At 39.6% G+C, this 23,322-nt stretch overlaps 1 protein-coding gene across 2 annotated transcripts; it reads left to right on the top strand.

Annotated features, from left to right (window-relative positions):
- The first annotated feature begins 490 nt into the window (after positions 1-490).
- SLC35D2 (solute carrier family 35 member D2) lies at positions 491-22,636 on the top strand. 2 transcript variants are annotated; one of them, XM_074532912.1, is made up of 12 exons: positions 491-778; positions 4,140-4,173; positions 6,320-6,406; positions 6,742-6,809; positions 9,602-9,673; positions 11,618-11,686; positions 12,752-12,854; positions 14,811-14,903; positions 17,259-17,326; positions 18,066-18,144; positions 19,845-19,927; positions 20,532-22,636. In XM_074532912.1, exons 1-12 carry the CDS (start codon positions 636-638, stop codon positions 20,632-20,634), a joined length of 1,002 nt encoding a protein of 333 aa, XP_074389013.1. In that variant the 5' UTR covers positions 491-635; the 3' UTR covers positions 20,635-22,636. The 2 variants fall into 2 exon arrangements, with proteins under 2 accessions (XP_074389013.1, XP_026650989.1); XM_026795188.2 differs by having other exon boundaries at positions 635-1,435.
- The last annotated feature ends 686 nt before the right edge of the window (positions 22,637-23,322 follow it).

The following is a 23,322-nucleotide window of genomic DNA, read 5'->3' as shown; positions in this document are numbered from 1 at the left end:
TTAAATACTCTGCCTCCTCCTCGTTTCTGACAGCCCGGCTTGTTGCAGAGAAGGCTTAAGGTGTTTATTTTCCCTGTCCCTTGAAATTTGACACAAGTTAAACCACCCAAGGCAAATTGTTTTTTAGTTTCAGGAACTTGTGAGAATCCGTCTCTCCGCGCGAAGCCCAGGCCGAGTTCTGGGGGTGCTGAGGGCTGGCTGCAGCAGTGCCCCCGCGGGGTTCGGCCCTCTCCCTTCCGCAGGCCGGCCCCAGAGGCCCCGCTTTGCCGCCGGCCTGGTTTAACAACACGGCCGGGCGCTCTGGGGGCCGGGCTGCCGCGGCCCCGGCCCGCCGGAGGCCCCGCGCGGTGCCCGCCCCGCCGCCGCCGAGCCCCGCGGGCCGCTCTGGCGGGGCGCCCCGGCCCTGGCGGCGGCAGCGCCTCCGGCAGGCGAGGCGAGGCGCGGCGCCGCTCCAGACCCGCCCGCAGGGCCGCCACGCCCGGACCCGGGGCCGCCACGCCCGGACCCGGACCCGGGGCCGCAGCCGCCGCCGCCGTCTGGGGACGGGCCGGGGAGCAGGAGGAGGAGCGGCGTCCCCACGGCCACCCTGGTGCAAGCCCGCGGTGCGGCCCTGCTCGCCACCGCTCGTCGCCGCCATGAGCGCCGGGCAAGCCGCGGGGGAGGAGGCGGACGCCGCCGCCGCTTCGCCGACACTTCCCAGGGTGCTCTCGGCGCTCTTCTACGGGACGTGCTCTTTCCTCATCGTGCTGGTCAACAAGGCGCTCCTCAGCGCCTACAGGTGAGCGCCGGGGCGGAGCGGGCGGCCCCCTGCAGCCGGTGCCGGTACGGCCGGTTCCGGGCCATGCCAGGCTCCGTCCCTGCCCGGCGGAGAAGCCTTCCCGCTCCTGCTCCCCTTCCCGGAGGCGTGACCCTCGAGTGTCCGTGCAGCTCGGGATCCCAAGCAGCCAGCTAGTGGGTAATGTGCTGGAAGCAGGGCCGGTTTCTCCAATCTGAGACCCCACCCGTGCCCAGTATGTACCGGTTCTGCAGCACCGCCCGACGGCAGGCACAGTTCCGACTACGCCCGTCTTTTCCTGGGGGTCGTTTCGCTATTCCCAGAGGATCGCACTACCTGAGACACCCGTGAGGGAAACAGCGTATCCTCTAACTGTTCCTGCCGAACAGTATCTTCCTTCCAGCATCTTTGTTTTCTGAGGTAGCCAAAAACGAAAAGTGAACTTCGTAAAATGGCTTGATCATAAAAACACCGAGAGATTCCGTCCTTGACTTGATGGTGCTAATTCCCATATGGAATCCAGGTGATAATTAGATTCTTCTACCACTGTGTAAAGCAACAACATTAACTGCACACCTCTTGCACTGCATTTTACTCTTAGTCTTGCAGCTGAGGGAAGTAGGAACTTGGGCATTCTTCTCCAACTCTTTTCCCATCTAGGTGTGTATGCTTGTTGGACTTTGATCATCCTTCCGGGTCCCTTCTGACTCAGGATATTCTATGATTCTATATTGTCCTGTGACTGCCATTTTTGTCACCAGTAACATGTTTTACTTAAAATCTTTGCTCTTTTTTGCTGTGGTTTAGCTCATCTTGAATCAAAATAAGAAAAAGAAAAACCAAAATGAGAAGAAAGTTAAAAAGCCAAATTCATTTTCTAATGTTTAGTGCTATTTGAACATATAGCAGCTGTATTTAATATGTCTCATAAATTGTACATGGTGCAAGTTGAGATTTTATTTTATAGTGCTTTTTATCCTATGGACTGCAATTCCCTGAAAGTCCTTGGCATACATCTAGCACATCTGCGTGAGATAATAGAGTATGTCCGTCAGTAAACCTAAGTTTTGTATTAAGCCCTTACAGCAATGCTGGAAATATTTAGGCCTCTGCAAATCACAAATGTCTGCAGAAATCTGTGTAGTACAGTTGGACAAACTCTCCATCTTTATATGGGTGGCTGTAAATACTAAACAAAAGGCAGTTTAAGTGTCACATGATTATAAATGGAAGTCCTGCTATTTTTGATGTTTTTCCTGCCCCCCAATACTTCTGTTTCCCTGATCTCTTTTGCTGTGGGATCTCAGCACCTCAGGACTGAGGTGCCGAGTCACCGAGACCACCCTTGGGGGGCTCGGGAGTCCTGGAATGTTGCCAGAAGTGCCTGGTGGCTGGACTTTGATCCTACACAGGAGACGACACTTGTATGAGGATAGGAGGATTTCACCGGAGTGAATGGTGAAGGGATTAGTTAATTAGAGAGTGAAACACAGGGTTTAGGATTTCTGTACAGGGGGGTTTAGAGAAGTAAGATGGAGGAATTGGGGCGTGTTCTGTCCTTCTTCTTCTTCTCCTCCATCTTCTGTGGTGATGGTGGCACTTTGGGATTGGTCATTACTAAAAGTGCACTGGTCAATAAGGGTGAAAGGTATTGGGGAAAAATGATAAATATTGTACACGTAACTTTGAGTATAAAGATAGGTGACCGCCCGGAGGGCAGGGGAGTGTGCTCATGGCTGGCTGCTGAGCAGACCTCCATCGGGCCGAGAGAAAATCTTTTAGATAAACAATTAATAAACACCGAGACCGAGAAAAGAACTGAAGTCTCTTCTCGTCCTTTGAAACGCAGGCTGCCCCAAGGTCACCCCGGGCCTTTCCAGGCCATCCAAACAGCCGAAAATTGGACATTTTGCTATCAATTGCTCCTAGCTCTGTGTTAGGACTGTAGTGCTCTTATGGCCTTTTTGCTGTGAGTCAGTGTGTTTGTTTCTTTTGTCAATGCTTTGTTCCCATTTCAATTATGTTAATATTAGATGTATGTTTCTCACTGCACTAAGCAGGAGAACTGGAGCTTCTGCAAACGTCGTGAAGTTCAATAAGGCCAAGTACAAGGTCCTGCACCTGGACTGAGGCAGTCCTAGGCACAAATATAGTGTGCATGGAGAATGGGTCAAGACTAGCCCAGGGGAGAAGGACTTGGGGATGTTTGTGGTAAAAAGCTGAATATGAACCAGCACCGTGTTTGCAGCTCAGAAATCCAACACCTGGGCTGCATCAGAAGAGGTGAGGCCAGCAGGGGGAGGAAGGGGATTCTGTGCCCCCGTTCTGGTGAGACCCTACTTGTAATAATGCATCCAGGTCTTGAAGCCCCCTAACTCAAAGAAGAAATGGACCTGCTGGAACTAGTCCAGAGGAGGCCACTAATCACAGTGGCTCTGATCTCAGGATGGCAGCACCTCTCCTGTGAAGACAGGCTGAGAGAGATGGGATAGTTCAGCCTGAAGAAGATTCCAGGAAGACCTTACTGTGGCTCTCCAGTACCTAAAGGGAAGAGCTCAAGAAGGACTTTTGAGAAGGCCATGTAGTGATAGGACAAAGGGAAATGGACTTAAGCTGAAAGAGGGGAGGTCTAGATTGATACTAGGAAGAAATTCTTTACTGTGAAAGTGTTGAGGCACTGGAGTAAGTTGTCCAGAGAGGCTGTGGGCTCCTCATCCCTAGAGATGACCAGTCAACAAGACCAGTCTGGATGAGGCTTTGAGCAACATGGAGTAGTGGAAAGTGTCCCTGCCCATGGCAGAAGATTTGGAGCTAGATGATCTTTAAGGTCCCTTCCAACCTAAACCTTTCTGTGACTCTATCCATGCTTTCAGCTAAAGCCTACTGAAGGGTTATAGTAGGAATGTAGCTGGTTTAGTAGACAATAGATGTTTCTACAACATTTACCTAAGAACGTGATTTTGACAAAAACATATTGCTAGTATGTTTGGATTGTAGAGATAAGCTTCCATGTTAGAGCAAGTGCAAGATGTTTTAGTTACTATCCCATCTTACGATTTAAAATGTATACATGAAGCTACTCAAGAAATGGTGCATTGAGTTCTCTAAGTGTGTTACCTTCACTTATGAGTATTCTCCAAACAACTAGAAGTTCAGAATTGATCAACTGTACATGGGCTGTATCATTTGGGCTTCAGAAATAAAATATTTCTACTACATTAAGTGTAGTCCTGAGCGCTTCTTAAACACAGGCCAGTCATTCTCATGTTTAATTGTTGAATTTTGTTTTAAAATTTAACTTTTTTATTTTTCCTAATTATTTATTTCCATTCCTCAGTACTAAATATCTGTTCATGCTTTTCAGCTTCCCATCACCAATGTTTCTTGGAATTGGACAGGTATGTTCACAAGTAAAGCATACTAAAAGTATTCATTATTTTTTTAAGTTAAACTAATGATAATAGAGGTAGATTTTAGGGGGCAAAATCACAGTTACAGTGAACTGCTTGTCTTCTGGATTAGATACACTTTAAGGAACTATAATTTGTTTCATTGAAAACAGGCAATTTTGAGCTTTAGTCAGGATTACTGCCTGTCATTCCAGTGAAAGACTGGAATGCTATTTAATTCTCCTTGTAAAGTTCAGTAATTAAGGAATCTGGCCTTCAAAACTGTCCAGCAAATGCATACATTCTGTAGACATACATTCTGTGAGGGTCCTTGAGCCCTTGTGGACTGCATGCAGAGATATTTCCCCTGTTTGTAGCCAAACCATTAACTTCCTCATAAATTTCTCCCCATTTCCCAGCAGTTTTCCAGTAGGACTAGTGCAAAATTTTGATTCTTTCTTGCTTTATTTACCCATGGGTTAGTTTGGAGTATGGCAGCAGAAATGTTTGTTGTTAGGAGACATTGTGATAAAACCAAAGTTCAAATGCTTGTGGACTGGGTCCATAAAGAGGGAGGGATCATTGATAAAGACTGAACCTTGAAGCAAGTATTATTTAGGCAAATACATTTTATAGTGTTGCGGTGTGTTGCAATGTCCTGTTTTAAAGTTCCGGGTCCCTTCCCAGGTGTGCCTATACTCTCTCCCTTCCCCCTTGCCCCCTTGCTGAGTGAGTCCTGTCAATCAGGCTACATTCCAGGAAGGTCGTCGTGTGGTTGGTCATCCTCCCTTGAGACCCTGCCCCTTTCACCTGGTTGGTAGCTCACCTGTCCCCTCCCTTTCCCCTGTCCTGGAGCTTAAAAGGTTAATCAGACCATGCGGCTGTCTTCTGGCTGGGGCAGTTGCCCTGGTTCAGACCTCTGTAACCATGGAATAAACATCTGGATATAACCCTCCAGCAGAATCCTCTCCTTTTTTCTCTTCACCATCGCCAGAAGCTCTCTCTCCTGAGGTAAACGGAGTCCCTGACAAGCCTGGACTTGCACCAGTGCCCCGCTGCACTCTCCAGCAGCCAAGGTATCTCTGGGGTAAAGCACCACAGAAGCCGCCTTTGGCCCAGCAGCGAGCACCACACTGACCCAGGCACAATCTAACTGGTTATATTGGGATTAATTTTCCAATATTATAGGGAATTTGCTTTCTGCCAAGGCTGCACAGCAGGGGGTAGTGAGGGAGTATTGAAACCAGGGTACCACAGGTCTGACATCTCTGCTGTTAGGTGCTAGAGAAAGTAAAATGTCTTGTAAAGACTTTGAGATGTGATAGAGAGTTTTACATATCCAGACTGCTCAAGGAACCATGGACCTTGTTTCAGTGAAAGGCTTGAAAATGTGGCAATAATTCATGTCTTGATGTGGCTTTTTTCTTTTGTAGGAAAAAAAAAAAAAGAGTCTTTGCAGAATCAAAGACTTAATGGCATTTCCATTTTTTTGTTGACAGATCCTTCCAAGATTTTCCTGAACACTATATAAAGTACATATGATATGGTATAATGCTTTAGTCTGCAGAACATGACTCCACCTCATCCTCTAGATAGTTGATTGCTGTATTTTCATATTAGGAAAATTTGACCCTTTGTTTTGACTCCTTGGGGCAATATTAACACCTGTGATGTATGATTGCTCAGATACTCTTCTTCATTCTGTCTGCATCTTTACTATTTCTTCGTCATGCTGTCAACAGATTGATCAATGCCCAACTTCCATGTTGTATTACCAAAAAAAAGTTTTGGGAATGGTTCTGCAGACTAAACTATTCTCTGAGTAAAAATTTCATGGTTTATCTGGGATTGTGTCCTATTTTATTTTCTCAACTCCTTCTCAGCATGCATTGTTTCACAGAATGCCACTAATTTTCTTCAGGATAGTAAAGTATATTTATGTATTTTGCTTTTAAGTAAATAGCTGACAAAATTGTTTCAATAAGAGCAAAATTACTTTGATTTGATAATTTCATTCTGTGCTGTTCTTTTAAAGAAATACATAAAACCTAGCATTTGTCAAATTCATATAAAGATTTTGTCTTTGAAGCAGTTTTTTCATTCACACATTACAATTTTGCCCTTGCATGACTTCTCATTTTTTCTTTTTGTTTAGATGGCAGCCACTATACTTATCTTGTATGTGTCAAAACTAAATAAGATTGTTCACTTCCCTGATTTTGACAAAAGTATACCTGTGAAGGTAAGGATCACATATGTCATGGTATTAACAGGAAAGAGTTACTTCTTATAGTAGCATTCTTTCTTATGGAGACAAGAAAAACATTTGCATTTCTTTTTCAAATGGGATTCTTTGCAACTCTTCTAATAACTTCAGTGAAGCTGTGGTCATGACCCATCACATAAATAGGAGCTGCAGATGAGCTTGCAGCATAGTTACCTTTTTTCCTGTTGAAAAACCCCTCTTTCTTCACAAAAGTACATCTGATATGACTGGTATCAAATTCTATCAAGTAAAGTGCCTCAACAGTACTTCTAAACAAAATAATCTGAGTTATGCTTTTAATTTTATCACAGTTATTTCCTCTGCCTCTGATTTATGTTGGAAACAACTTAAGTGGATTATCAAGTACCAGCAAACTCAGGTACAGTAAGTAGAAGTTATAAGTAGACTGTTTGGATTTTACCCTTTTTTTCTTGTGGGGTAAAAAAAAAAAAAAAAAAACACTGAAGAAGAGCATTGTCTGGAGTCTTAAATCCATGTGGTGTCTGTCTGTCTGTGTAAACCCCTGGTACTGTTATGAAATTTTTACACAAACATTTGATCAGTTTACAAGTTGTCTACTTCCTTTAAGGGGAGCTTAGCCAGTCCTGTGCTGACATAAAATCACAATACTCCTGTGTAACCATGAAAATGCTTACATTTTTGTCTCACACCCAAGCATCCAGCTTTTCCTGGGTGTCTTAACCAGAGAGCTGGAAAACTGTGTTTCTGAAGGAAGAAGCATAAGGAAAATGTTTGTACCATGGTGTCATGGCAGATATTTAGGAATCACCAAGAAATGAAAAACTACTGTGTAGTGGAGTAGTGGTGGTGCTTGGGGAGGTGGTGGTTGTCAGAGAGCACTGCTGAAGAGTGCCTTGACTCCCATGTAAGCTTAGACCCATGAGAGCTGCTTCCATGCTAGTGCTAAAAAGGTGTAAGCAATGCAGATAGAATGAATGTCTGTATTTTCTGTGGAAGACAAGCACAGAAGCATGATGGCTGCACCAGGACTGGAGGATACAGCTAGAGGATACAGCAGGATACACCACTACCATTGTGGTGGTTTTCTATGTTGTTGCAGGCTCCTGAAGTTTTGGTACTAAGCTAAACCAAAACAGAATTTTGCAGGTTTGTGTGCAATTCATAACTATTAGACAGATGCTAGGAAAGAAAGTAGAACCACAGAATCATAGAATCATCAAGGTTGGAAAAGACCTGTAAGATGATCCAGTGCAACTGTAAACACAGCGCTATTACCACTGTAACCCTGGACTAGTAATCTTACCAACCCAATGCCAGATCCAAGCACCTTCAGGGATGGTGACTCCACCAACCTCCCTGGGCAACCCATTCTAATGCCTGATCACCCTAACAGTGGCAATTTTTTCCTAATATCTAGTCTGAATCTCCCCTGCCTCATCTGAAGGCCATATGTTCTGGTGCTCTCACTGTAGGCACAGTGGAAGAGACCTGCCCTCACTTCACTGCACCCTTCTTGCAGGGAGTTGTAGAGAGTGATGAGGTCCACCAGTGTATTACTTTTGATTTGTTTACATTTCTGTGGTGGTGTTCGCAGGGTTCTCAGGATGAGGGAAGAGACAAGAATTTTGATTCTATGTTTCAGAAGGCTGATTTATTATTTTATGATATATATGATATTAAAAGAAAATTATATATTAAAACTATACTAAAATAATAGAAGAAAGGATTTAATCAGAAGGCTAGTGAGGAAAGGAATGATAATAAAATCTTGTCACTGACCAGAGAGTCTGAGACAGCTGGACTGTGATTGGCCATTAATTAAAAACAGCCACATGAGACCAATCAAAGATGCACCTGTTGCATTCTACAGCAGCAAATAATTTATGGTTTGCATTTCGTTTCTGAGGCCTCTCAGCTTCTCAGGAGAAAAAATCCTAGCAAAAGGATTTTTCATAAAATATGTCCGTGACACATTTCTTTTTATTTATAGAATTAATGTTCTCTAGCTATGAACACTAGATGCCTGATTCTGCAACTCCTTGTTGAATGTGTTCACGAGCTGTTCCACTGAAACAGACATTAAGACTTAGGCAGTACTGTGCCTGGTAGCACTTCAGCCATTGTGAATATGAAAGAAGTTTTAAAGCCGTAAAAGTTGGGCTTTTCTTTCCCTTTTCTCTGATTGTAAATTTAAATGCTTAGTAGGGTATGTAAGTGCGCCTTCTCCCTCTCCTGTGGCTGGTATACCAATTTTAGATTTACTAGTTTTAACTAATTTTTATAACAGAAGCTTTAAAATGCCTGCAGTGTTCCTACCATTAATATTTTGTTACATTGTATTTTGGTACAATATATGATACTTGTTTACATCATTGAATTCTTCACCTTGTTTAGGTTGTCTGGAAGGTGCAGATGATCCCATGCATAAATTCAAAATATCTGTTGTAAAGTTTTTAAACATTGTGTAAGGAATTGTATCATTGACTAATGCAATTGTTAATAATTATCTTTAGCAGGAGATTAATTGGTCCATATGGCCATGCTGTCATATTTACAGTGTCAGATGCAAGTGTTTTCTCACCCAGAAAGGTTTCCAACTGCATTACTTCATGCAGATCAACAACATCTTGCTAAAAATAGAAGTTTGTTTCGTAGTTGCAGCTGTGGCCCTACCTTTTATGTTTCTTGTATTTCCTCTAATTCTTTGGTCATGGATTTATTTTACTTTTTCAAAGTACAGCTTGTTTACTAAGCATGTTTTCTTTGTATTTTATTTCTGTTACATGTTTTCAGAGAAAAGTTTAGTGTCTCTCCTCTTAAGTTTTGATAGAAATAGTTTTTATTTAACTTTGCCTATGAATTTTGCAGGAAGAATTATTTTATAAGGGTTATGCTAGGTAAAAAATACCTACTATATTCCACTTCAGTAATGCAGAGTGACCTTCAAACATAGCCAGTTGCACAAATTTACTCACTGGCAAAGCTTGCTATCTTTCAATTATTTGGTTGTCTCATGTGCATTTCAGACTGACATTTCATATATATGTACTAAATGATTTGCTATTTGGTTTGGTTTCTTATTCCTGGACTAATTGTTCCATCCCCTGGGTTAGTAAAATAAGAGTTAGAATATAAGAGTGCTATTAATCTGATACTATGCTTGGATTTTTATTTTGGTTTTTTTGACAGTTTGCCGATGTTTACAGTGCTCAGGAAGTTTGCCATTCCACTTACTTTACTGCTGGAAATCATCATACTTGGGTGATCCTTTTTGTTTGTTTTTGGGGTTGTGTTTTTGTTGGTTTTTTTTTTTTTCATTTAAGATTCCTTTACTTTTGATCACATCAAATGGATTACTTGTGTCATCTCATCAGAAAATTGAATGAGTGATTTTTACTTACAAATAGAGAAAGAAAGTGATTTATATAGCTTTTTTGAAGGCATAGATTAGACATTTTAGTGAAGAGAGGGAAAAAATCAACTTGCCTCCATTTTCATATCTCATTCTCTAGACCATTACATGGGTTTTGGGTCAGCAGACACAACTCAGTCACTTTCAGTGGTTCTGTTTGTGTCTTGTCTTGGAGGTTTCTGAACTGTGAACTGCTTCTAACTGACAGATCCTTATGTCTCCAAAGAGTACTGATAGCATGGCAGTCTGCTTATGTAGAGTAACTGTCTGAGTCAAGTCTGAAAACATACCAGGTTAATAAGCAAAATGGTATTTACCAGTTCTTAGATCACAGAATTCCTTACTTACAGACACCTATGTTATTTTTCATGAGAAATTAAGAAGGATATGCTAGCTGCTCAGGATCTCTAATTTCAGTAGTACTGAGGAACAGGAGGAACAGGAGTAGAAATACATCATACTTTGTCCAGAATTCCACAGTTCTATCCACATGACTGATGCTGAGCTCACCAGATGAACTCACAAGGAGAAAACCAGCTTGCTGAATCTGAACCCAGGCAGCGTGAGAGTGATGATCAGGGGAAAGCTAAAACTGCAAAAAGCCCCCAACTAAACTGTCATCTGCTTTTGGCCGAAGCAGCAGTTAATTGATCAATGTGATTCATACTGAGAGATGCTCTGGAATTCTTATGTAGTTTTAACTTCTCCCAGGGAAAGCAAAACTTGCTGTCTTCTGTTGGCCTGAACGCTCCCACAAGCAAGTGAAAAAAAATGTGTGTCAGTGAGATGCACATAAATGGTCAGCTGGAGAACAGCAATGTGGCCTGTGAGTGCAAGCAACATCCTAACCAGTGGAAAGCCTGGGAGGAGAATGCTGTGTTGGTGCAGACTGACACAGTGGACTTCGTCAGGGCTGAAAGTGAAAGAACTCTAGAGAGTCTGTGCAGGCTTATGTCAGGATTTTTGAAACAATCAAGATTTGGATTGTTACTCTTGAGAGCCATTGTGATCAAGGCCTAATTTATCTAGAGTCTGCTCAGCACTTTATTCTTGGGACAGTAGTCCACAGGTGTAGTCGTTTAAACACAGGATTTCTCCAAGAGTATTTCTTCAAAGAGAATTGTACATTTTGTTTCGAGGATCTTCTCTCTCAGTCTTATCTTGACAGAATAAGGACTAGGGGAATATCTGTAAGGCATGTTGCAGTACGATGCAAAAATGAATGCTTAAGATATTTCCAAATAAAGTGGTGTAGATATAAAAACCTTTTAATAGGTTTACAGTACGCTTTTTACTACTCTGTGGCAGCACTGATGTCGTGGTGAAGAAAGTTATAAGCTCCATGTTTTCCCTTTCAAGTAAAAAGTTTCAGTTTGAGTTCAAAATAAGTATCTATTTGAAAATAATCCAGACAATGTGCTGTATAGCATCTTCCTCAACAGAGGTGGTATGAAAAACTGCATGAGAGATGTACTGGACTGCTGGATGTCTATTATGAATATCAATACACATTAAATTTGTTTGGTTCAGTGCTGTTACTTTGAACCTTTAATCTTTACTTTCATAATTGTCTAGTAAGAGAGTGCTCAGAGTGCTTTTTCAATCTCCGTTTGCAGGGCCAAGGTCTGACAGCCTGGCATATGAGCAATCACATTGTTTCTGTAAGGTTGTCAAGATTTTGCCCTGTTCTGTGTTCTGTGATTGTTAATTGCTTTGAAACTTTTCAGGCAGACAGCCATTTAATCTCTGCTTCAAATACTGAAAATGTGAACTGTTTCAATTTTTGCCTGCAGGAAACGGTACCCACTGAATATTATAGTCAGCGTATTTGCCATCATTCTTGGGGCTTTCATAGCCGCTGGGTAAGGTTTTAATTTCTCATACAAAGCCATATTATGAGGGGAGGGACAGCAGGAGAACTTTTTCCTTGTTTAATTCTGAGTAAACCTAAGTGGAGATAAGTTACTGTGGATAAAGTTTTGATTTGGAAAACCTCTCTGGTGACATCACTGGGAGCTGCAGTTATACAAAGGAAAAAATCTAATTCCTGCTGACAGTCTTTGGGTATGTCTTTTTCCACCTCTAAGTTTTCCATGTTTGCAGGATCATAAGTGAAGCAAGTTAAAACTGTGTGAGGAATCTTGTTTTTATTTCATGGTATCATTGTATTTTAATAATCTTGGAAAAGTATATTCTTGTTCTGGATAGAAAGAATGATATTTTGGTTGTCAAATATGGAGTTACACATTGTATATTTTTTTAATCATAACCCCCTCCCATTTTTTTTTTTTTAAGTTCCATTGTGAGATAATTGCTACAATGCACCCATATGCTGTTGTTCTCTGTTTTCTGTTTGAACATGCCTTTACCTATCTGCAAAGTTAGTGTTTTCCTTGTTTGTTTCCTGGCTTTGCTATGAACAAGGGTAAATAATTTCCATGTGATGTGACAGAGATAGAGCAGAGATAGAGCCATATCCTGTCAAATGAATTACCCTGTATTGATGAAGTAACTAGTCAAAAAAAAAAGTATGGCAATATGTCTGAAAAACATACAAACCAGTTGGATTTTATTCCCTAGCCGCTTTCTTTCTAGTAAAAGAAATAGGTAAGTAAATTCAGTTATAATTTGACTGGTTGTCAGGGTTGAGATGGATGGAATTTTTCTCTGAATGGAAACTGAACATTTCCTGCCACTTTCACACTGAGCATTAGGAACTCTGATGTTTCATTTGTGATGGTCCTGTGACTGGAGAAACTTAAAGTACTTACAAAGAAGGCTTGGAGCAAAACCTGTGACTGGCTGGAGTTCATGGGGTTTGCATATCCTCATTCACAATATTTTTCTTGGTAAACAAGATAATGCAATGCATTGCATATTTTTTGCTTATTTACAATATCGTATTTTTTTCTTTCTTTCTTTCCCAGGTCTGATCTGTCTTTCAATCTGGAGGGCTATATGTTTGTGTTGCTAAATGATATCTTCACAGCAGCAAATGGAGTTTATACAAAGCAGAAAATTGATCCAAAGGTAACTTGGGGTGGTTGGTTTGAATTTAGCAGTGAGCTACTGTCTTGGTTTAGGGCAAATTTAGGGAGGGGTCCCTCTACAAAACAAATTCAAGTGGCTCTTCTCCCTACCTGACTGGGAGATAAACTTCCTTGGAGAAAAGTGGAAAAAACTATTTATTTAACAAGCAAGGTACTCACAAACATGAAAAAAAAAAAAAAAGAAAAAGAATAATATTAAGCATTGCAACCTCACACTGTTCTGAAGAGATGCCAAATTCAGAGAGAGAGAGTCCTTGTCATGGAGTGTAGCTCGGCTTGCTCAGTCTCTTATCAGTCCTTCTGGTGCTAGAAAATGCCGTGTCCTGGGCCCTGGTGGGGCACAGGCATGAGCTCGTGATGTTTTCCTGGGTTTTCAGTCCAGAGCAGGTTTGAATAGTTCCAAGAAAAAGACAAAGTAGAGTCCAGGGAACTTCTCTGCCTCAGCTAGCTAAAAAAACTAACTAAAAGCAAAGGGGAGCTCTCTCCCACTGTCTGTGCTGCAGACAACACACACTGAGAGAGAGAGCTGAAGCTCTTATCTCCATGTTCTTGAATACAGCTGCCTCAGACCTTCCACTGCTTCTCTTTTTCCCCCTCTTCGCTCTTGGATCTAGTTTTAAAGGCACAAAACTTATTTCTAGGCTAAACAGACAAATGGGAATAAAATTCAGCATCATAAAGTCACCCCATTAGTCACCCCAGGACAACTACTTATTATATGACTTTTATGTACTTACCATTATGAACTCATACATAACTTCATTTACTTTCACATTCCAGTTGATATATGCATTCTTAATAGAGAACAGCCTAGAAAAAGTTGTTATTTCTATCTCTGGCTACACTTTGGTAAGCAAACTGTATTTTCTTTTCTCCCAAGGCTTTTAAGCAGAGTTTGTAGTTATTAAAAAAAATCAAACCATAAGCAAACAGTTTACCTCCAAATTTGATATGTATATATATAGGGATGATGACTTTTTGACTAGAAACACATGTTATGTGAGGTTTATGTAAAATAAACAGAGAACTGTCCAGCCTAAGTCATAACCACAGTAACTGTAGTCTTTTTCAGTTATCTAAAAGCAAGTCTTCAGCAAAAGCAGGTGTGATAAGGTATTAGGTGATGTCTTGATATACTTACTCATGTAAATGTATATCAAGGCTGCTCTTCAAATGCAGTGCCATGAAACATACTAAGCCATAGCAAAGAGCAATCTTGGATAGAGGTTCAGTTTCTGACTTCTGTGCTTCACTCTATATAGCAGAAATATATATCTTTTAATAATCTTAGACATCTTTGTCGATTCCAGATTCCTTTTTTATTTATAAGCAGCACTTAACAGCCTCGCAATTTTCTGCAAAACACAGGAGAAGAGATAGGCTGCAGAGATTTTCTAAGCAGCATGGCTGAATCTGTAGGAAGGGAAGGTTATTTTTTCATTCTCCTAATTTCCTGCCTTTGTGCCAAGCAAGTTAACCCACAGGTTATATGGCAATCCTTAAGTCGCTTAAAGTTACATCAATTACCAGTGATTACAGAGCTCTATCTATGAGTCAAACTTCATTAATTTTCCTGTTATATGTTTTTGTGGTTGATTTGTAGTAGAATGAGTAGGTGATTCCTTGGCCAGGGAGAGACTAATGTGAAGTCAACACAAAGCACTTCTGGACCAGTGCTTTTGAAAGTTCCTAGGGTTGTATGGGAAGTGTCCAAGGTATAACAGAGCAGTAACACTCTGCTGAGTGCACAGAGTGAGTGAAGTGGAATTTCAGCTTAGTATGAAACACTGAATAAAAGGATTGCAAGTTTGTATTTTAAATTGAGATGTATTCTGTCTACTCGCTGACAATAGTGTCAGAAGAATTACCAGAGAAATATGCAGTATTTTGCTCCCAAGTGGCTTTTAATGCCAAATGCCATGTTTGTTTTTCACAGGAGCTGGGAAAATATGGTGTCCTGTTTTATAATGCTTGTTTCATGGTGATTCCAACAGTTATTATTAGCTTTTCTACTGGAGATTTTCAGCAGGTAAGTAGCAATATTGCATATCTCAGACTGATAATGTTATTTTGTTCAGATTTCATTTGAGGAGTGAAAGAGAGGGGCTTCTTGGGAAGTGAGAGGGCCTTTTTGTTTGTTTCTGAAGAGGTAATTCTCCCTCAATATTGGTTTGATTAGTATGAAAATTGTGAGTTAGACTTGTCCTTCACAGGTAAGAACTTAGGAGTATTCACTTAAGGAGAAGCTAATTTATGTGATAGTCCTTATTTGAGTCTTTGTCTTGGAACTAAGGTATATTCAGGTACACCCAGCTTGAACAAAAGGTTGAGAATCCAGCTGCACTGTGTGATTTGCCACATGTTCTAAAACAAGATTGCAGCTATACAGACAATTTTCAATCTTTCTCTTTGAGTCTTTCTGTCATTCTGATGTCCAGGGCAAATTTCTGTTTAGTCTGTCTAGTTTAGTAACCTACATTGTGCATTCTCATAGAATGAGAGCAAGACTCTCCCCAGGTAATCCTAGTACAGTATCTGTAAGCAGTATGTCCTGATACATAAAGTATCAGACCAGAAGGTTTTCCTGGCTCCCTCAGACTTGCTGAGCTGCCTTTTTGGTAATAGTTAAATGAGTCTAGTCATTCATATTCCTTTCTAGAAATGTTTTACATTTGCCACAGAAAATTCTTTGGAGGATGTAATAAATCATTATAATGTTCTTTGTTGTATGTTGTTTTGCCCTGAACTCACACGATTTTGTCACTGTGTTCTTAGAATTCTGCTTTAAGCAGAAAAATTATGATTCCCTGAAAGTGCTAGAATAGTGAATGTGAAATTTCTTAATGTCATCAGTCCAGCATGACCTTGTGCCAGTTTAGGACAATGCAGCTGCTGCCTATCTTGGAAAAGGAGCCCAAGTTTTTATAGCTGTAAGATTTCAATTACTTTTCCAGAACACAGGGTTTGAAATATTTTGGTAGACCTGGTCAGAGAATTTTACCTGGTTGCTATGTTTACTTTAGGGCAAAATAAGGAGTATGTTGTACCCACTGGCTGATTTGCTGTAAACATCTTAATGCTCAGTTACCTGAAGAGAATAAATATCTATTAGGGAAAATTTTGCTTGCTGTGCATCACATTGGTTTGGTCACTTAAAAATAGAAGTACTGTTAAATGTTGCAGATAACTAGTGTCAGTGTAACACACAGAAATCAAATTACAGAGAAAACAAAGAAAATGGATGATATGCAAATGATTGCGAATAACCATTTTACTGAGCAGATTTTCAGACCAGTTTTTACCCTGGCAGAACTTCTTGCCTTGACCCGTCACAGCATACGTCTTCTGCTGTGAAGTCAAAGCAACAGTGCCATGTCTGTCCCTACCACCGAGTGGTAGGGACATGCTTCTACTCCTCTAGCTAGTTCTGTAATCTTGGAGAGATTTGCAGTTTTTAAATGAATGCCCATGTTACTAATTTCTCCTCTGCTAGATGGCTCACTGTAAGGACAGGAAAGCATGATGCAATGTAAGAGGAAGGAAGCCCCAGAATGGCTCTCTGTTATACTTGGCAGCATGTGGTTGCACACCAGCAAAATTCTAGTAGGGCAGAGCTGCTCAAGATCCTTTTTACCCATTACCTCACATGGTGGAGGCTCAGCTGGCTGTTAGCATGGACCAACAGCCTTTATTCTGTTTCTCAGGGATGTGTTCAGCCTTAGCTGAATTTGTTGTTTATGTAGCAAGTGTAAACTAACCAGATTAAAATGAGGCATATCCAGGAGTTGCTAGAGATGGAAAAGAATGTCTGACATGTTTCTTAGTGGCTGGTTGGCACTGTGTGTTCATTTGCTGCACTTCACTAGGGAGGATACTTCAAAGCGATTGAGCCTTTTCATCAATATTCATTATTGAGAGACCTTAGTAATGCTCAAATACACAGGCTTGGGCCCTGAAAGTTGTTCATTAATGAATCTGTGGTGTGGAAGAGATTCAGAGGAAATTATTTATGTATTTGCTGTTTCTGTCCATCTCACATCAACACTATTTATTATGTGTTATTATTCACAGTGTTAGTATCTGTCAGTAAATAGCAAAACACAATTTTCGGTATTGCGTTCATGTTTATTGCTTACAGCGTGCACTTGTGTACCTGCACTGCTCTACATGTTACAAGTACTTGTCTAGGTATCAGGGATGCTGTCATCCTGCTGTCTGTCAAGTTAGATGCATTAAATTGTTTCCAGAAGTAATATAAGTGGTTCATAATTTTGGTATGAATGAAATGTATTTTGTGAATTTACATATTTTCATATTAAGTACATTTTATATGTGTTTACAGTTGATTATATAGCACTTAATTCTCTCTCTCTCTTTTTAATAGGCAACACATTTCCAGCACTGGACAAATGTTTTATTTGTCTTTCAATTTATTCTTTCCTGCTTGTTGGGGTAAGGATATGGGGGAATAAAGCAAGTTGTTTTAATGTCAATGTTTCAAATTGCAAATCTCAAACGTAAGACTCACTAATAAGTTACATTAAAGTTCAGAGAAAATGGGTTTTCCCCCAGGGTTATGTCTTGACTTTTAATTGTTTCTAATGGTGTAAATAACTGTTTAGTGCTATCTGGGTTTTTGACCTCACAGTAGAGTGCTGAGCAATATGACATTTAGCGTTGTATTTTCTGTACGGTCTCTTCTGTCTGTCTTTTCCAGTAATCTAACTTTGCAGTTAATAGCATGTAAGTCCTTGAGTATAAGAACTGTTTCAGTGTGTTTGTTCTTCAAAGCAGCTGGAAAAGTGTGGGAGACCTAAAAGTAATGAAACGATGCTTTGTTCCTGTTGAAACTGCAGAGTCAAAGGAAGAAGGACTTGGATCCTGTTCTTATCTTCCGCGTCATAACCAAGGGTCAAACTAACTTCAAACACTGACATATGAACAGCACAGAGAAAAGAGTTGACTCTGCTAGAGCTCAAGTAGCATATTTTAACATGTAGTTTGAATATTCTGTATGTGCACATCATTAACTTAAATTAGAGATTCACAGAAATTCTTTTACAAGGGTTTGAAGCAGGTGGGATTATAGATTCCAGAAAAATACCGATCCAGATAATGTTGAATATCTTGAAGTAATGTTAAACTTGTTAGCTCCCTGGGAGGAATTTATAAAATTTTCTCCTTTGTTTAGGTTTCTCTTGATGTATTCTACTGTCCTGTGCAGTCATTACAATTCTGCACTCACAACAACAGTAGTTGGTGCAATCAAGGTGAGTTATGGACCAGAAGAGAGAAATAAAAATGCTCAAATAGACAGGAAAGAGCATTGGCTCAGCAGTGATCTTGACTCTGCTTTGAGATGGAAACTCAAAATGAGGGCTAATACTGAGACACTGCTTGTGCCAAGCAAGTTCACACCACAAAGAGACCCTGTTCTCTTGCCTTCAAAGTCAGGTATGCTCCAGAAAACATTGTTAGTATTGATCTATTTTTATTTCTTCTACAAGAGAAACTGGAACAATTTTAATTAAAAGGTGTGCATTTAGCCACATTTCATCAGGGAATATTCTGTGCCTCTGTTGTTTATTAGGTTATTATGTGTTAGTCAAGATGCCCTGATGCAAATCCAGGTGAACTTTTACTTTGGGCTAAACTAATTTCTTTTGCAGCTGATATGTAAGGTTTTTGTAGATACAGAATGATGACTAAGGTGAAGTATGAAGTGTGCTTTATGGTTAAGTGCCTCAGCCTCTATGTGAGAACCTGTGTTCTAGCTGAACGGACTATTTAATTTTGGTTTGTACAATTGGTCAATTTAACCAACACCAAAATATGCACATCTTAAAAATTGAACCTGGTGTCCTTAGAGTCTGTTTTCTTTAACTCAGTTTAACTTAAAACTGTGCATCTTGCTTTGTACTGATGAGGACAGCATGTCTAGGAACATCCCTGACTGCCCATGTGCTTTTAGTAGGCCAGTTTGGAGAGAAACATAGAATTATAAAGCTGAAAGAGAAAAGACAAAACTTATGCAGCTGTGGGCAAAAAATTTTCAGAATTCAACTTAACAAGAATAACAGTACTGAAAGTGCTCCCTTCCATGACTAAGGAAAACAAAAAATTCACCATGACAAAATCTGCAAAAGGAGGGCAGTACTTCTCTTTCTACATCCTTTTTCTTTTTTGAAAGCTGCAAGATTAATCTAGTAATTTTCATTCTGTGGCCCTGAAAACATTGTTTTAAATTTTATATGTCTTCATCAAACCATTAAGTCAGGGCAAGACTATTTCTATTTTCTTAGCTGTAATAGTCTTTGACACTCTTTGAACAGTGTTAAAGTTGAGAAGCAGGTTATGATGCAGCAGTCTCCATTAGAGACTTGTAGAGACAGATGTCATTATGCAGACTAGCTGCTAAAACAATTGAAAGCAACAAAGTGTTGGTAAAATGATCACACACTTCTACATTTTTCCTTCTGTCTTTAGGGGTCTATTTTTCCAAAACTTGAAGCAGGTGGGTGAGAGGTAGAATTTTTAACTTTAAGCTGTGCCTGTCTTGAACCTGTACCAAGTGATTTCAGAGCACATTTAGTTGGAAAAGATAACCCTCTTAAGGTCATAATGAAGAACTTTTACTGTGACTTTAAGGCATCCTTTTTATGCTGGAGAATCCAAAACCCACTTTTGAGAAATGAGACTTGAATTCCAAAGATAATATATATATATATATTTAGAATATACATATTTAGAGTATACATTTAGAAAACATACTGATTTTATTATTCTTTTTTTTTTCATTGTTACATTATCCATAAGGCTGACATCCATGAAGTTAGTTTCAAGGCTGATTTTAGAGTGGTCAGCAATACAGTATAACTATTTCCTTAGAAAAGTGAAATAGTTTATGTTGTTTGTATTCATAGAGATGAAATCTGACTTAAATAAATGCATGATTTTTGTTTCCTTTCAGAATATATCCGTTGCTTACATCGGAATGTTGATTGGTGGAGATTACATATTCTCCATGTTAAACTTTGTAGGGCTAAATATTTGGTAAGTGAAACTTGAATAGCCTTTATTTATTGAAGCTGAAAATTTCTCATTGAGTTCTAGTTTTATATTTTGTTTGATTGGACTCATTTGGTGATGCAGTTTTGAAACTACTGGCCTGACAAAGCACTGCTCCAGAATGTAAAGGTCATTACAGTTAGTTATGTCTTTTCATGTCTGTTTTCAGACATTAAATATTTCTGTGGTAAGGCCTAATTGTGGAAATATGCCTGCAGTTTTACTGTGTGGAATTATTTATTTTTATATGAGCAGCAGTTCTGAGTTGTGAGGCTTCCAAGTAAAAGCCAAGTGGGAAGTGAGAACACTGACTGAATGAGTTGTGCCCATTGAATATAAGCTCTAACTTGTGAGTGGTTACTTTCTGTGCTTGGATGATGCCCTGTGTGTGTGAATCTGTGTGAGCAACTGGTAATTGATCTTTGTCTGCTTGGGGCTGCTTTCTCAGATGGGTTACATAGCTCTTAGGCACTCCTAGTTTATAGTAGCTGGTGTTCTTTAGCTCTTCAGAAGGAAAGTTATGTACCTATGAAATGACATCTGTAACATCAGACATCTTTGACACCACTGTTCATTCTCTTTTGTTTAGCATGGCAGGAGGACTGAGTTACTCATTTTTAACATTAAGAGGAAACAGCAAGCCTGCACAACCTGGGGATGAAGAGAATGCACTTACAGTGTCAAAGACTTAGACAAAATGCCTGCCTTGAAAGAGACTGAAGATACAAGTTGGTTTAGCATTGCCAAGACCTTAAATAAGTATATGCTGGAACATATTTGGAGTAACAACAAAAAAAATCTACCTCAGTTTTCACAGATGCACACAATTCACTGGCTCAGAAATATTCTTGCACACCATTTTTTTTTACATGCAAGCTAGTTTGATTTTAGCCTTTTCTTCTTAATCTGAAAGCCATTTTGTAGGAAGGAATGCTATGAGCCAGTCTTAAGTTGTAAATTTCTGCATTTACCTGTACTTGGTGCTATTTCAACAAGATCTTTGAGCTTTGTTTCAGTGGCTGCCTGTAGTCTCTTCAGGCAAAATTCCCTGTAAAGATCATGAGGCTTGATTCACCATTGCCTTATGCCATATGCAAACCTAGATATCACTGAGGAGATGAAAGATCCTAGTGGTTCAGATTGATTTCACACATTCATGTGCTCTTGAGTAAGTGATTAGAAAGTATGGAGCAAAGAGGGTATTTGCCCCCAGATTGTTCCCTGTGTAAGCGTCAACTAAAAAATTCAGGCTATGTCCGTGTATGTACATTTTGTAGGCATTCTGTCTCTGTGTTTTTCTCATCCTCAATCACACTATGGTATTCTGCAGAAATTGTCACTGTTGTTATAAATGAACCCTCATAACTTTGCAGCAGATCAAGGAGAGTAGGGAAATGACAGGGGATATTTTAATATTTGAAGATTCTGTGTGTGTGTGTGTGTCTGTGAGCCAGTACTGAAAAATCTATTTTTGTTAAGGTACATTTTTCTTTTTATATCACATTCCCCTCCTCTCACCTTTTATCTGCAACCACCTTGCTGCAGAGAAGTGGTGCTACTATGTACAAACATAGTAGGAAAGAGAAACATACATATGTGGAAGACTGACTTTTGTTTAAATAAGGAGAAATGCTAGTGTCCTCTTGTGTCTTATATGTACAGTAAAAGCTTATCTGGTACTCATTTATGCTTTCTGTTCTAAGCAAGGAATCATAATGAGCCTGGGGATGACTACAGTAGGCTCAGCAGGTACAGTGGTTAAGAGGCCCACACTGATGGTCTGATTGATCATCTGGGACAATAACACCCTTATCTATATTTCAATAACACCTGTATCTGTATTTCCTTCCTTGAAAATACTTGACAATGCTTACCTGTTTCTCTGAGGATAAACTGTTAATCTTTGAAAATGTGATAGGCACATTGAAGTGCTGGAAGACAGCAGAGAAATTAATCTTGTTGAAATTCTCAATTCCCTGTGAGCATGAGCCAAAATTTTTGAAAATAATCAAATCAAAAGAAGATTTGGAAAGACTTTGACATGGAATCAGGGTGGTCTAATGACTTGTTTGATCACTTCAATTAAAATACAGCTAATCTGAAAATACAGAAAATCAGAAAACATTACTCTGTGTGTAGTGCATCAATGACCAGTCTGAATTAGATCTAAGAAACATGTGGGTAATGCCAGAAATTCAGGGAGTGACTGCTTGCATGGATTTGAATGGCAAGAGGAGCAGTGACTGCAGATACTAGAAGCGGCATTTAAAGACATGGTCAAAGTGAAAAGAGACATCTGAACTATCAATTTTCTCACAGCTGGCGAAGAATGTGACTTTCATTTTCTATCTGTTGAAGACCTGTGGAGGGAAAGCATTGCTGGAAATATTTTTCCGTGATCATCTGCTTTTAAATGCTTAAGAACCTTCAATATTTTTGAGTGTATTCTTTTATAAGGCTTCTCTTTCTTCAGAACATCTCTACCTCCACAATTTCTATTACTGAACCTTAACTCTCTTCTATGAGACAAGGTATTGGAAAGTTTTCATGTATTGTGAAATTAGTATGAGTGACATTTGATTGCAATATTGAAGAACACACAAAGGCATCTGCTAAATAAGATGTAGTTCCCACAAAGGAACATTTAACATTTGCATATAATTAATTAATATTTTGCTCTACCTTTTATAAATAAAATTATACAGATTACAGTTTTAACAGGTATTTTGTTTGGGTTACTTTTTTTTTTGTGGATGGACACATTCAATTGTACCAAGCATATGAACAACACAACTATTTGTTTTTTATATGATTCTAGTGTACTTCAAGTAGTTTCTTTAGCTCGTTCTGTACCATAGTGAAGTGATTTTAATTTCTTGTTCATAGAATGTTTTTGAAGTGCTTCAGACTTAGGTTTTTCACCTGAAATACCGACCTGATAATGATAGTCTTTATGACAATGTTCTTCAGAATAATTTAAAAATAAATCTAGGAATAACAAGAAATAGGTACTATCTAGAAGTACTTGCAATTGCTTGTATACTTTCACAAAGAAATTCAGCTTCAGTCACTTTCTGTTTTCCTCTATGTCTGAGATACTGTTGATTTCAGTAAATTTGCTGATTAAAATTCTGGCAATATGGGCTCAACCAGACACAACTATCATATTAGAATTTAGGAAATTGTATGGCTATTTCACCCAGAACATCAATAATTGTGTCTTTCAGTTACTAAGACAGAAACTTAAAACTGATTTTTTAGGATACAGCTGCTTACTTTTCTACAGATTTCATATTACTGAACTTAAGGTTTTAAATATGGCATTCATACCATTACAGGTGCCAGGGTATATTTACAAGGAAACATACAAAGAAAAATCA

The sequence above is a fragment of the Zonotrichia albicollis genome, chromosome Z, assembly GCF_047830755.1.
Source record: "Zonotrichia albicollis isolate bZonAlb1 chromosome Z, bZonAlb1.hap1, whole genome shotgun sequence".
Taxonomy (NCBI): Eukaryota; Metazoa; Chordata; class Aves; order Passeriformes; family Passerellidae; genus Zonotrichia; species Zonotrichia albicollis.
Note: the sequence above shows the minus strand (reverse complement) of the source record. Positions and strands in the feature narration are given on the sequence as shown.